This window comes from Equus asinus, chromosome 2 (assembly GCF_041296235.1).
Source record: "Equus asinus isolate D_3611 breed Donkey chromosome 2, EquAss-T2T_v2, whole genome shotgun sequence".
Taxonomy (NCBI): domain Eukaryota; kingdom Metazoa; phylum Chordata; class Mammalia; order Perissodactyla; family Equidae; genus Equus; species Equus asinus.
Window position 1 is genome coordinate 137,074,093 of NC_091791.1, and position 15,261 is coordinate 137,089,353.

The following is a 15,261-nucleotide window of genomic DNA, read 5'->3' on the forward strand; positions in this document are numbered from 1 at the left end:
AGTGAGATGTAGTCTGAGAAAAGGAGATCAGGAAAGGGGCTGGGGCAAGGTAGAAAGAGGAACAGGCATAAAGATGTGAATATGTGAGAAAGCGTAGTGGATACAGGGACTTGCGGGACTGCCTTCAGAATCTCTTCATCATTAACTAGTTGTATAGAAGTTATGTTCTTTCTCTGAGTTAAAAATAATAAATTTTTAAATAAATGAATTCTATTTTTTGATCTGAAATACATACTTTGAAACTAACTTATTTCGTGTTAAACCTCTGCTATTTTTCTGGTTAATATTAGAGTTATTGAACATTTTTAAGCTTTGATAAATGAAACGTTAATAGATGAATTTTTCTATTTGCTAATGGGCTTCATTAACATATGTACATAGAAAACTCATAAGTTCTTATAATATCATTTGCAATACATATTATTAAAGTTCCCTTCTGTTAAAACAGTGATTGGAATGGGGGGAAACAATTTGCCTCCTTCCCTCAGGCCGACATTTGGCACTGTCTGAAGACATTTTTGGTTGTCACTATCTGGGGAGAGGGGGCCACTGGCAACCAGTGGGTAGAGACCAGTAATGCTACTAAACATCCTGCAGTACACAGGACTGCTCATCAGCACAAAGAATTATCCCGCCCAAAATGTCAGTGGTGCCAAGGTTGAGAAATCTTGCTTTAGGAGTACAGTTATGCATTGCATAATGATATTTCAGTCAACGACGGACTGCATATACAAGAGTGGTCCCAGCAGATTAGTACCATATAGCTTGAGTGTGTAGTAGGCTATACCATCTATGTTTGTGTAAGTACACTCTGTGATGTTCACACTATGACAAAATCTCCTAATGATACATTTCTCAAAACATACCCATGTTATTAAGCAACACATGACTATAGTATAAAAATTGACCATTTATCTCACAGATTTTCAGATGAAAAGCCATCCATCAGACTAGGACTTCTGGGAATTAGGCAGAACTACTTTTTTTTTTTTTTTTAAACTTTACCTTGAAAACTACTAGAATATAGTGGCAGTGTTTCAAAAGCCTGAACAAGTAAATGTGTCTTCCAAAGTAAATAACACTAGGCAATTTCCAGACACAAATAGAAGTAAATATCTTTACATTGTACAAGTTTTTTGGTTATATCACCCTGAGTGGTTATTAAGTTGTTGACTTATCCTCATTGTATATTAGGGAAATAGTTTGTGGTAATACTGGTACTTTTTTCTAGGTTGTGATTACTTTGATGAAAAAAGCAGAAAAGAAAGGAAGGCCTATACATGAACTAAATGTCCTGCAGCTTGGAATGGAAGCTAGAGTTAAAACTTATGACCTGACTGCTCAAGCTTATCTAAAAAAAATTAGCATGCGATGCTTTGAGTTTGCTGGTAAGTGTGAAGTATAGTCTGTAAATTATCTGTGTAATAGACAGATGGTCCCTACCTTTTTATCAACATTAAGCATATTTATTAGTCACCATAATTATTTAAATTTCTTACATCGATACAAAGGAATTTTATATTTTAAAATTTATTATTTATGTAGTTATTTATCACAAAGTAAGAATATATCTAAATATATATCTATATTTAGCGTGAAGTAAAATGTATCTTAAAGAAAAATGTCCATACATAACACTTCAGTACCTGTAAAAGGTAACATTTCATTATAACTATTCTACGAGAACTGGTATATATTAGGAAATCAGAACCCAAGTACAATACCCAGGTATAGAACCCAAGGACCCTTTTTGAAAAGGTGAGTTAATTTACTAGGAAGTAACTTTTTATGTGGTTTTTATTTATTTTTAAATTACATCAGTGTTTTATTGTTTTTAATGACATTAATATGTCCTTATGAAAAAGAAAAAGAAAAGTTATACAATACAGAAATATATAGAGAAAAATTTAACATCACCTTGTAGTCACACTCCCTTACCCCCAAATCAACACTAAGTTATTGAGTTATTCTTTAGCAGGTATCCTCAACCTTTCAAATGCACTTTCTAAAAACTGCATCAAGCTAACTTTTAAAGTTGCTATGGATGTTTAAAGTTTACAGGAACTCTATGAGGTAACTTTAAAGTAAAGCAGACTTGTATTGAGAGTAATCCCTAGTTTATGTGTTTTATGACATTATTCTTTAATGTATTCTGATTTGTTTAAATGACTGATACCAGTAGTACGAAATGTTACAAGAGTTGTAATTGGCTGGTGCTGGTTTTTTTTTTTTTTATAGAGTTCTTTCCTTCTTTTTTTTTCAAAGCCAGTTTTATTGAGGTATGATTTATATACAGTCAAATTCACCCTTTTTAGTATACAATTCTGGGAGTTTTGACAAACATGCATTTGTGTAACTAGTCTATTTTAAAATACATTTGAAATGTTTAAAAGACTTACTGAAGCTACCCTGTCTTTTTCTCTTTTAGACTCTAAAGGAGAACCTCTTCACATTATTAACTCTTCTAATGTAACTGATGAACCCCTTCTGAAAATGCTGTTGACAAAGGTACCTGGTTGTATATCTAGAACTCTTTAATATTTGAATATGTGAAATTACGTAATTTCTCCATATTTAATATTTCAGTTTTCTCCCCTAAAGTTTTTCATTCTAAAACTGGTTGATTATAGTGAATTATGCAAGCGTCTGAAAATCCTGGATAATTTCAGTAACCTTCTGAGTTAACCCTAAGTTGTTGAATAAGTGGGAGTATACAAAGTTCCATTGTATCCGAAGCAAAGTTCGTTGTGATCTAGATATACTAGCATTTTTCGCTACTGTTAGCATTAAGTAGGATAAGGAATTTGAGTTTTTGCTTCTATAAATGTGAGAAATGCTTATATGGTCAGTTTTTCTGGCGTGTTCTTCTTTGCCTTTAAGAAATATGTTTATAGTGTTTTCATAGCGTACTTTGAAAAGTAAAGTATATATATTTTTTTTTTTTTCAATATGTGAATTTTTAGTATTTGCAACGCAGTGGTTTAATCCTTCACTATTTTTAGGCAGACAGCGATGGACCAGAATTTAAAACCATTCATGAAAATACCAAACAGAGACTAAAGGTAAATCTTTTCTAATTCATTATAAGGCTAGCATATATTAATTATTAAATCTAGCTTCATAGCCATCTTCAGTTTTGAGATTGTGAGTTCTAAAATTAGAATAAGGGTGGCCATAATAATAGATCTAATCTTGTTGATAAAAGAAATGGATATGGACTTGAAATAAAATTCTTAGAAAAATTGGTTTGATTTCCTAAGAGATTATTTCCCAGATATGAATTAATGATTCCTTGATGAGTACACAAATAATACAGTTTTTAGGGAATTTTATTCACTATGGTTATTTGGCCTAATGTTGATGGAAACATTAAATGTTTGAATTATATACTGACTTTAGGATCAGAATAAAATTAAGGACAAAGCTAAAAGCACAGCTCAGTACAGACATTGCTCATAGTCCATTTGAGCTTGTATAGTCTGCCTTGGAACCATCTGAAATGTGATTGACCTAAGGCCTGATAATACTTCCTATCTCTTTACTTAAAACCCATCATGTTCTGTTGCAGTTAAAATTACGATTGGGTGTGGGAGAGGGCAGAGTGTAAGGATTGACATTGTAATAGTGAATTGTAATTATTCATTCTTAAAAAATAAAAAAAGGACTTAATTGAACTATTCTTGTGCTACTTCTAAATGTTGAAACTTAATATAAAAATGTCAGCATATCTGAAATCTGCTTCTCTAATTGTTCATTATCTTAGGTTTCATTTTCATCCTTAGACTTAGTACTTCATTTGGAAGCTTTACTCTCCTTCATGGATTTTGTATCATCTGCTATTCCATCCTCTGAACCTTCCTATTCTGAGAAGGAATCTGAGCTGAAACCACTTATGGGGGAGTCCAGAAGTATTGTTGTCAAAGCTGGTATTAACTTTTAAGTCATGGTCTAATACTTTCTCTCTGAACTTTAATAATTATATAATAACTTGTATTTTCAACCTAAGGTAAATATTTTTTAGCACCTTAATGCTACAGCTGCTCTGAAAGATTAGATTAGTTTCAAAAGAAAGCAAAATTTATCCCTATGGTATTATAGAGTAATTTAGTGAAGCATTTAAAATAAATGTTTAATATTAATCATGTATTTATATTTGATTTCACTGTCTAGCTTTTACATAAAATTAACTTGTATATACTTTGCATCAATGTCTCTGCAGCCTTCACGCCAATGAAAGTGAGAGAAGAAGAAATTAAAATATGAATATGATCATGCGTAACAAAGGCCCATTTCAATAAAATAAGTCAAGTAAACCTACCTGGTGCTCAGCAATTTTAAGTGCAGGACACACAAGGAAGAATCTCATGGAAGAGACAGACTCACTTTGGTTTCTAACCACAATTGAATTTAAATCACATACATATATGGGCACGTGTGCCTCAAGTATATGACTTGTGCTGTGAAATATTAGATATGATGTATCCTGAGTGAACATGGGCTTGTGTTTAAGTCAAATATCATTTTAATTATTTTTCTTTCATATTATATGATGTAAAATTACTAACATCTAGTAATTTAATTTTCAGACCATTACCTGTTTGAGTTATATCTTATTACTGGCATCTTTAAAATGTAAAACTGATAGTAATATTAGATCTGATACAAGGATCAGATTTTTTTTTAACCAAAGAGCAGAGCAATACTTTTGCTATAAACTAGAGTAAAGGAGTTTTACCTTCTTTGTCTTTAATGTACTTGTTACATTAATATCCATGGACATTCTTTTCTATATACCATATACATACATACATACACACACAATTGAATAAATGAAGAAGCAATGTTGAAGCTCATGATAAACTACAAAAAATATTAATCCAAAGAAACAGTCTTCCAGTTATGCTGTATACTTGGTTTTTATGGTTTCATTATGCTACTTTAAATCTTAAGGGAAAAAATCCTATTATCATCTTAGTGATTAAGGACTGATGTTCCCATGTTTTTACAGTTTAATAGGAAAAGGTCTGTTTCCCTCACACAAGAAAAATCTCCTAAATGTATCAATCAGGACATGGCCTAAAGTAGATTAAGGGAAGCACTTGATTATGATGCTTATACACGTGCACACGCACACAAACACACAAAAAAATTTTTTTGTACTTTTTTAACTTTAGCCCTTTATGTTTATGTCTCATAGAATTTATTTTAGAATTTTTCATGCAGAAACAGAGTACAATCTATAGAAATTGGTTCTACTAATGTATTATGTATCATAATTAGCTATCTATTTTATTAACTATTCATCACTATTCCAGTTTTTCATGAAATATTCTTTGTGATCTAATATATGATATGAAAAGGAGTTCAGAATTAAAATTTGGGACCAATAGAATTCTAGAATTCTAATATGGAGGATTTTCTTTTTTCCCAGAAGAAAAATTATAATAAACTTTCCATCTAGCAAATTGTGCTTTCAAGGTGCTATTAAAAGTTGCCTTTATTCTTAATTTGGAGGGGAATATACTAATTTCTGTCCGATTGGCATTTGAAAATTGATTCAAAATCCGTATTAATTGTATGTAATCTTAATGGAAGCCTTTTTGGTTCTTCATAGTTCATAATGTACTTTTATTTTAGTGAATTTGAGATTATTTTGTGTTGTGTCATTTTTGCACTTTGCTAATCACAAGGTTTCTATTACATTTTAGTATCCAGCAGCACTTCTCAAGATGATGTGTTTGATTTAAAGATCATAGCTGAATTGAATGCATTTAATGTCTTTGTCTGTGATCAGAAGTGTAACATTGCAGATATTAGAATACACGGTAAGTAGTTATTCCTTAGTGTAGGTATTTCTGGTTTTTTACATAGACCTCCAGGAAGAATGAGCTTGTGCATGGTAGATTTCTCATGAGTCATCTTTTGGTTTACTTATTTTAAAGTCTCCTGAAAACTTTTCAGAGATGTATTTTGAAATGGTAGAAGTAAATTTGTTATGGTTCATGACTGACATGAGACATTCCTTATGTATTTAAAAATTTTCAGAATAAGTCTAAGGCTTAATATCTTACATTCTGTTTGCGTTTTCAGAATAATATAACTTTAATTGAAACTGAGAAATGAATATCATGATACCATCTCACTGGGTAAAGAAAATGTCATTATCCTTATTTCCCTTGTCTTTTGTGTATACATAGCATCAGGAAAAGAAGTTTCTAAGAGAAATTTTTATGTTTTACTCATCATTAGTCAATATAAGGATGAGTTCAGATTATACTGTGGGTTCTGGACCCAGCCTGCCAAGGTTCAGGTTTTGGCTCTAATACTTACTGGCTAACCTTGAGCAAATTAATTTACTCTTCTGTGCCTTAGTTCCCGGTCTGTAAAATGGAGATAGTTATGATAATTATTCATAGGGTTGTTGTGAGGATTAAGTTTACACATTTACATATATTTAGAAAAGTGCCTGGTACATAGTAATCAGTTTAAAAAGGTTAAGAAATCAGTTTCATTCAACAAATTTTACTAAGTATCTATTTTATGGGTGGCATGATAATGGTTTGGGCTTATTACTCGGTCTTAGCCACAGGCATTCTCTCTACTGAGAACAGTTTTAGAAATCACCCGGCCTTTAGAAATCATGAGAATGCCAAAAAGTGTTTTGGAGGGAAATCTTATAAGATTGTATTTTAGATACACTTCATTGTAGAAAGAATAGTACTTATTCATCAGATTATATTCATTTATGCTTAGTTGTTGGAGCAGTAGTTTTCATAATATAATAACTGTTTGTAGATGGCTGTTTAACAAACATTATCTGTCTTCCTAAACGACCACTTCTGATCTTGCCAGCGCACAGGATATTTGTGTTTACAGACTTGTGATTAATTTCCTTTGAAATCCGGTTTCTTTTGTTTGACAGTTTTTACAGCTTTCATGTATAAGATGCCAGTAGCACTTAAAGATATTGTAATCTTTCTTAGATATCTCATACAGAGAGATTGATATCTTTAATATGTCTAATAGAATTTTTATTCATTCTATATCTTGGTAGTGTATTATTGAACTTAAATACCACTGAATTTGTTCACTTGCGTTGGGTGGAAAGTTTGTAACTTTTATGTTTCCCATAGGAATGGATGCCTCTATTTCTGTGAAGCCAAAGCAGACTGACATGTTTGCCAGACTTAAGGATATCATAGTTACAAATGTTGATTTGCTGTCTATTCACAAAAAGGTGATTAAAAGATAGGTTTCTATATTGAAATTTATTTTTGTTCTTTGGGTTTGAGATGCCTTTATTCATTTGTTCAGTATGTGTTTATTAATTGTTGTGCGTCAGGCACTTTGTTAGGGATTGGGCATGAATGTGGTCATTGTCTGCTTTCACATTGTATGTACACTAGGTGATTTGTCAAAGTTATTTCTGACCAATTAGGTAATTGATATTTCCATGGTAAAATTTTTATAGAAATAGGAAAAAGTTATTGTCAAGTAAAATGTTTTTAATAATTTGTTGAAGATTGAATTAAATGGTACTTCTTTATATAGAAAGGTTTCTGTAATTAGGAAACTTATTTATAATACATGGATACAGTTCTTCTGATGTAACAACCAGCTAATTTCATACTTTTAGGCTGTCTCTATTTTGGGAGATGAAGTCTTTAGGTTCCAAATGACTCTTTTTCCAGACGCTACAGAAGGAAAGGCCTATGCTGATATGTCTAAAGTAGATGGCAAACTTAGTCTCAAAGTGGGTTGTATTCAAATTGTTTATGTTCATAAATTCTTCATGTCTCTTTTGGTAAGTTTATTTTTAAAATATATTTATTTCTCATTGAGGCCTAAATATCTTTGCCTATACATCTAATCTAGATAGTCTAACTCTTTACTAACAGGGCTGTGTGATAAATACCCAAATGCTAAACAGAATATTATATATTGTTAAGGAAATCCTTTACATTATGGGTAACCAAATGAATTTTTGTTATCATTATTTTGAACATATAAACTATCATTCTTTAACACTTCCATAGTTATGTATTTTAAAAGTACTTTTTGATGTTTTAAGTTAGGGCTTTTCAGTGTTATGTGTTCTATGAAATACTCTTAAAGGTATTTAGCTAAAAGAAATTTTTAAGGAGCTCATCAGGCATTTGAAAGACTAATACTGGAACTTACACAGCTTCTTATTATAATTGTGATCAGCAAGGCCAAAAAATTCTTTTCTTCTAATTATTTATTTCCATGTAAGTGTAAAACTTAAGGTTTTTTTCCCACGTAAGTATCCAACTGAAGAGTTTAAATATGCCTATGCCTCTTAGCAGAGCTGTTAATCAAAGCTTACAGGTCATGGATTTCTACCTAAACCATCATGTTTCATTTTTCTGGAAAGTATCTTATTTGGAGGGGGGAAGTTTAAGTCACTTTGTATTATTAACAGATGAACATCAAGAATATTGCTTCTAAGAACGATCTTCATTGGGGAAAAGTCTTTTCTGTTTTTAGTTGAAATTGAGATGAAATGCATCTTACTCTAACTAAAGAAGTTTTGATTCTTATTAATGATTGCAAGATTGTAGATGCTTTAAGCATCTTTCTTATGCTTGAGTACACGCACAAAAGAATCTTCAGAAATAACCTGACAAAATCTTAGTTTCTAAGAATAAACTTTTTTCCTGTGACCTAGAGGTACAGAATTGAACCCGCTTCTGGAGAAGTAAAGTGCTCTCCATCATCTCTTTTACTTAAATTCGAATTAAAAATGACCAACATTCATGAGCAAAAAGGAGGTATAAAAAAGAATTGTTACCAATATTTGTCATAAAAACCAAGTAATTCTGAAATATATAAATGAAAATTAAAGGACTCTTCCTTCCTAGAGGGAACTATTGTTAATTTCTCAAAGTGTATCTTTCTAGACTTTACTCTCTCCATGTACACAATCATAAATCACATCTCTTTTATATTACCTGTTTTATTTAGTTTTTCATTTTAAAGTAAATGCTTTTTAAAGTTTCTCCTTTTTTAAATAAATCTTGTTTTTTTGGAATTCTGAATATCAGTCTCTTTCAACAGAACTTCCTCAACAATTTCCAAACTGCCAAAGAAGCTTTGAGTGCAGCCACAGTCCAGGCTGCAGAAAGAGCTGCTTCCAGCATGAAAGACTTGGCTCAAAAGAGTTTCCGCCTTTTGATGGATATCAATTTGAAAGCACCAGTTATTATCATTCCTCAGTCTTCAGTGTCACCTAATGCTGTTATAGCAGATCTGGGTTTAATCAGAGTTGAAAACAAATTTAGCTTAGTTTCTGTAGGACATTATTCTCTTCCCCCAGTCATTGACAAAATGAACATCCAGCTCACTCAGTTGAAGCTGTCCAGGTATAAATACATAATCCAATTGTGTATTACTTACTAGAAATAGAATTTTCATAGAATCTTTGCCAGGGGTAAAATACTCTAGTGATTTGTGGTTCTCATTCCTTAATTCTTCTAGTTATGAAAACTTGACCTTTGGTTTGTGGTCAGTGGTTTATAGTAACGCACCTCATAGAATCTGCATTTGTCTTACTAAATTTAAATGTGATTTTTTTCCATTCTCTAAAAATTCCCTGTGATAAAATTATAGTTTGCTCAATAATACTTCATTTAGATTTATTTATTTGTTTTTTACTTTGCACGTAGCTGTCTTTTGTAGATGAGAGAAAACTTAAAATGTAATAAAATTTGAGATTTATTTCTCATTTCCAAACCTTGTCATATTTGGGAATTTTCACTGAGTTATCTAAAGGATTATTCAATCCAAATGGGAAAGTGTTGGCTCTGTTGAATGACAAGAGTACCATTTGGCTGTGCAAATGGTTGTTGGCAGGCAAGCTGGAAATGACTATTACCATGTTTGTTTAACTTCTAGGTTTGGTGAGTTTTCCCCTTTGAGTTTGGAGAAGTACCAATAACATAAAACTAAGGACTAAGTAGACCATCACTCTCTTTGTCCTCCAATTTTAGGAGGAGGTAACATTTGTTTGTATGGCTTGTACTAGTTGCTAATATTAAATCGTCTTTGTGAAAGATAGTAAATAGTGCAGTAGTCATACGTTAAGAAATATTTGTCTTTGAAGTCAGGACTACATAGGCTTTGTTTCAGATAGCTCCACATATAAACTTCTTTATTCTGATTTGAGTTGGTTTGTGAAAAGAAGCATGTTCTGAAAGAATTCTGATAGCAGCCTTCAGGGTTTAGGAAAATGGTATGTGGAAACTATTACAGAATATGATAGTGTTCATTTTAAAATGTAAATTTCAAAAATGTAAAATAAGTTCTTGTTTATCTTTCAGAACTATTTTGCAGGCTGGCTTGCCACAGCATGACATTGAAATTTTAAAACCAGTCAATATGCTTTTGTCCATTCAGCGAAATTTAGCAGCAACATGGTATACGCAAATTCCAGGGATGGAGATCAAAGGAAAACTAAAACCTATGCAGGTAAGAATATGTACAAAGTATATGAAAATTGTTATATAGGCTTTTATCATTGATCACAGTACAGTTCTAGTGTACATCAGAAGTGATGATGCGTTAAAGGGAATACTTTGCTAGCTGAAAATGAGATTATCCTAGTCTCCCACACTTTTCTTTGTTTCATTTTAGTCAGATATTTGGTAAAGCCATCAGAACATCTGAGATAAAACCTATTGGAGTCTATTGAAAATATTATTAGTAATTTTAGAAAATTTTATTAAAGTTTTAAGGCAGTGTAATTATGAAAGTATAAAGTGATATTTAGATATCGCATTCAGACACCTTAGTATTTTTAATGTATAGAAGTACTCTTTTAATTAGAAAAAGTGGACATTTTAGGGCCTGGCCCCTTGGCAGAGTGGTTAAAGTTCTACGCGCTTTACTTTAGCAGCCCGGGTTCGCAGGTTCGGATCTTGGTGCAGACCTACTCCACTCATCAACCATGCTGTGGAGGCATCTCACATACAAAATAGAGTAAGATTGACATGAATGTTCGCTCAGGGCTAATCTTCCTCAAGCAAAAAAAGAGGAAGAATGGCAACGGATGTTAGGTCAGGGTGAATCTTCTTCACCAAAAAAAAATGAAAAATGGACATTTTAAATAGGTGAATATGTTTATTTGGTAAGCATATAAATACAGCAGTATTTTTAATAGTGTGATTAGCAGGTCATCTGTAGGCTCATGGGAAGAGATGATACTGGTCAAAAATGGTCATGGAAGTGTAGGGATCCTATGATTCTTATGCCGGTATATGAAACTGTTGCAGCCAAACAGTAAGGGATAGGGGCAGGGAAGGAGTGACTAAATGATAGAGTGTGTGGGGCCAGCCTCTGTGGCCTAGTGGTTAAGTTTGGCACACTCTGCTTCGGCAGCCCAGGTTTGGTCCCTGGGTGCAGACCTATACCACTCATCAGTGGCCATGATGTGGTGACTCACATACATAAAGAGGAAAATTGGCAACAGATGTTAGCTCAGGGTGAATCTTCCTCAGCAAACAAAACAAAACAAAACAAAACCCCAATAGAGTGTGTGAATTAGTAGTTTAGTGCTTTTTGATATTTAACTCTGGTTATTTCAGAGTTAATTCTAAGATAAAACAGGAGGAATGAAAGGAGCAGTGTTCTACAAGAGAACACATTAAAATTGCAGTTTGTTGTAGGAATGTAAAGTTCCTGTGTGTATATGAAGAAGAGTGTGTGTTTAGGGTATTTGTGAGACTTGTCTATTCCATAGTATGGGACTCTTCTCTTAATTTCTCCCTTGCTGTTGAGAGATTAGATCCCAGGACTAATATTTGACCCTTTCCCCTTCCTTTCAAAGATTGTGTGGTTATAGGTTTGCTGAAAGCAAAAGTAAAACCTAAATGTCTATCAGTAGGAGAATGTGGATCAAATTATGGTATATTCGTACACTGGACATTATAAAGCAGATAAAGTGAATGAGTTAGAACTATACAAAACAAAATGAGCCTATCTTAAACATAAAAGTGGAAAAAACGAGTTGCAAAGTGATAGTACAGATCTGTATGATTTCAAATTTTACAATAAGCAAGAGAATGGATAATATTGTTTATGGGGGAATTCAGTAGTGGTAAACATAAGAAAGCATTCATGGGAAGAATAATTCTCTGACATGAAGAATAATTCTCTAATTCAGCATAGTGTATTTCTCTGGGCTGGAAAGAAGGGAATGGGGCCTCATAGAAATAAATGTGGAACATCAACCATATCTATGAAAGGATCTGAAGGAAATATAGCTGCTTATTAAGATTTGACAAAGCTAGACACTGGATTCACGGGAGGATTATAGTATTCTATATGCTTTTTCTTTATGCTTGAAGTATTGCAAAAGAAAAAAGAAAAAATAACAGATCCATGAGTTTAGCACAACGCATGATCATCACTTTAACTAAAAGCACCCCTGTTAAATCAAGAATGCAGCCGTGGTGGGTTCGGTCTCCACGGCCTAATTTGTCAGTGATCCAGGCCCCTCTAAACACCCCCTCATTGGTCAGTCTGTATAGTTTGTCTGAGTCTTGAGTGCAGCTAAGAAAGGGTATCAGGCAGGTGACATCAACAAGTTGTTTGGGTAGATCGGCTTGGCAGTTTGTAACAAACTGTTGGGTGGCCTCTCAAATTGTCCTCCAGACTTACTGAAGTTCAGTCTAAGTACATGCTGCAGTTGCTCTTTCCTCCGGCAGCAAACCAGGAGGTGATGAAGTTAGCTGCTCTTAGGGCAGCTGTGATACTTGGTTGCTATCACAAATGGGAATGAACACACAAGGAATTCTAGGGAGTTAAAGTGACATCTGTTCTCTGAGGACTGGGGACGGGGGAAACAAGAAATGCCTGGTCATTATCTCATGCTAAAATATCTCTCTGTTTCCCTATAGGCTGGCAGTCAGGCAATTTCTCTGGTAGTAGGGGCCTAATATGGGGGACAAAGGGTTCTGTGGTGTTTAGAGGAGAAGGTGCTGTGAATGCATGCATGCTTGTGTGACTCTGTTTAAGTACTTGAAGCAGGCCTTTCGGACCACTATATGTGTGGGAGAAATGTACAAAGATAGAAGGATTTAAAGAGTTAATGAATCTTAGCAGGCAGTAACAGCCTTGTTTGTTCTAGCTGCTGCATGTTGTTCTGCAGCCACCTATGAGGAAGATGATACTATTCCTATTTTAGAACTCAAGAAAGTTGAGTTAAGGAAGCTAAGACACAGCTTGAACACAGCTAAAAAGTGGTAGAGTTGATCCAGATCTGCCTGACTTAAAAGCTCTTGCTTTTTTTTTTCTTTTTGCCACATATCCCCTTGTATAAAGGTAGGAGATGAACAAGATATTACTTTCCTGGTTTGTTTTGGTTTCTAAAAAGTCTTTGTAGATGCATTTGTTATTGTTCTAAGAGACATTTTTCTTGATAAGTTAAACAAATATTTTGTTTATGTCCAGATGCATATGTACTGAGAATAAGAGCTACATTGCAGGAAAGCATCTTTTTACTTCTTGGTAGAGACCAGAAAATGAAAGTGCTCTTCCTATATTGAGTTTAGAGGGGAGTAAATAATGTAGAGGAAAGAGCTGGTACTGAGTGAGGAGAGAGAGAGGCAGAATGGAGATGAGGAGATAGGGAGAGGGGAGAGAGGCACAGGTCCAGGAAGAGAGTGAGATAGTAACAGATAAGGCAGGAACAGTGACGGAGCAGCAGCAGCAGGGGCTTGCATATGGGTGGAGGCAGAAGTGTTTACACACGGGAGAAATGTCTCATAATATACAAGACGAACTACTTCTCTCCTGGTATTTATGGGTCCCAACTCTTTTTTTTTTTTTTAGTTAGATGAACATTTAGTTGATTTGAGGAACCATAAATTAAGACATAGATATGGTATTCTGCATTTTTTTATTACTTTATATTAACAACAACTTATTGTTGGTTTCTAGGTTGCTCTCAGTGAAGATGACTTAACAGTTTTAATGAAAATTTTGCTGGAAAATCTTGGAGAAGCTTCTTCACAGCCAAGCCCTACGCAGTCTACCCAGGAGGCTGTAAGAGTAAGAAAAGATGTTTCGAGTGGACCTGACCACCTCAAAGGTATAAATCAATGAAGATTTTTGCTTTGATTATGGAGAAAAGTTAGTGTTAATTCTGTATTTATATTTAGTGTTTTTTTAGTTGCCAGCATAATGCGGTATGAACTGGTTGGATATTGTTTTATTTACTGTAGAAAATTAGCTGGGGCTGGGGCTGGAGGTGCTTGAAGCTCCCAGGGAAGGAGGTATGCTCATCTTCTGCTGCAAGGGGAGGGGCCGGTTATTGTTGCCTGCATGCTGCGTGTTTGCCCTTTACTTGTGAAAGCTGAATTTGCTGAATTTTGGGGGCACTGAGGTGGTATACTTTGAGTGAAAAAGCAAACTAGGCGTGCAGCTTAAGGTCCCTAATTAATTAATTAAATTATTTAAGGTCCCAAAATAATTAAGAGAGAAAGGACGTTGGTATCATGCTTAGATGACTGGCCCATGAGAAAGGAGGGTATTCTTGTATAGTAACAGCTTTACTTATCTGGCCTTATTGGACAATGATGTAGTCAGATACATAAAGGAATTTTCCAGATTATTAGAATTGAGTTAAGCACTGAACCTTTTAAATTCAGCCTTTTAAAACATAATTTTTCTAAAATATAAGGTTCCTTCTTACTTTTCTAAACAGTTATATAGAATATAATTTCTCTCTTTTTCATCAAAGTCGTTGATGTGAATATCATATATTTTATTAGACTGTAAATAGGTTAATATTTCCATGGCTCAAAAGAGATGAAGTCCTCCTTCCCCTTACAATAAATGGCCCCAGGCTGCTGTGCTTTTATAAGTGCTACATTTCTGTGGCTCAAATTTCATAATCTCTTGAGAATGGCTTGTAACCATTTGGGTGAAATGCCTTGATAATTATAAACTACTTTATAATCTTGCTCTGAATGGCCTTTTTGAGGAAGATTAGCCCTAAGCTAACTGCTGCCAATCCTCCTCTTTTTGCTGAGGAAGACTGGCCCTGAGCTAACATCCATGCCCATCTTCCTCTACTTTATATGTGGGATGCCTGCCACAGCATGGCATTTGCCAAGCGGTGCCATGTCCGCACCCGGGATTTGAACCAGTGAACCCCGTGCCACCGAGAAGCGGAATGTGTGAACTTAACCGCTGTGCCACCAGGCCGGAGAAGGGGCTTTTATTTTTTAAAAAAAAAGT

At 34.0% G+C, this 15,261-nt stretch overlaps 1 protein-coding gene across 5 annotated transcripts in view; it reads left to right on the forward strand.

The window, feature by feature from the left end:
• Window positions 1-15,261, forward strand: part of VPS13C (vacuolar protein sorting 13 homolog C) — a 171,405-nt gene that overhangs the window by 91,372 nt on the left and 64,772 nt on the right. For all 5 annotated transcript variants that reach the window (XM_070500542.1, XM_070500550.1, XM_070500557.1 and 2 more), the window contains 10 exons: window positions 1,232-1,388; window positions 2,429-2,508; window positions 3,003-3,062; window positions 3,764-3,926; window positions 5,709-5,825; window positions 7,134-7,237; window positions 7,637-7,804; window positions 9,079-9,383; window positions 10,341-10,488; window positions 13,960-14,110. In XM_070500542.1, the coding sequence (XP_070356643.1) occupies window positions 1,232-1,388; window positions 2,429-2,508; window positions 3,003-3,062; window positions 3,764-3,926; window positions 5,709-5,825; window positions 7,134-7,237; window positions 7,637-7,804; window positions 9,079-9,383; window positions 10,341-10,488; window positions 13,960-14,110 (1,453 nt within the window). The remainder of the gene's footprint in view (window positions 1-1,231; window positions 1,389-2,428; window positions 2,509-3,002; window positions 3,063-3,763; window positions 3,927-5,708; window positions 5,826-7,133; window positions 7,238-7,636; window positions 7,805-9,078; window positions 9,384-10,340; window positions 10,489-13,959; window positions 14,111-15,261) is intronic.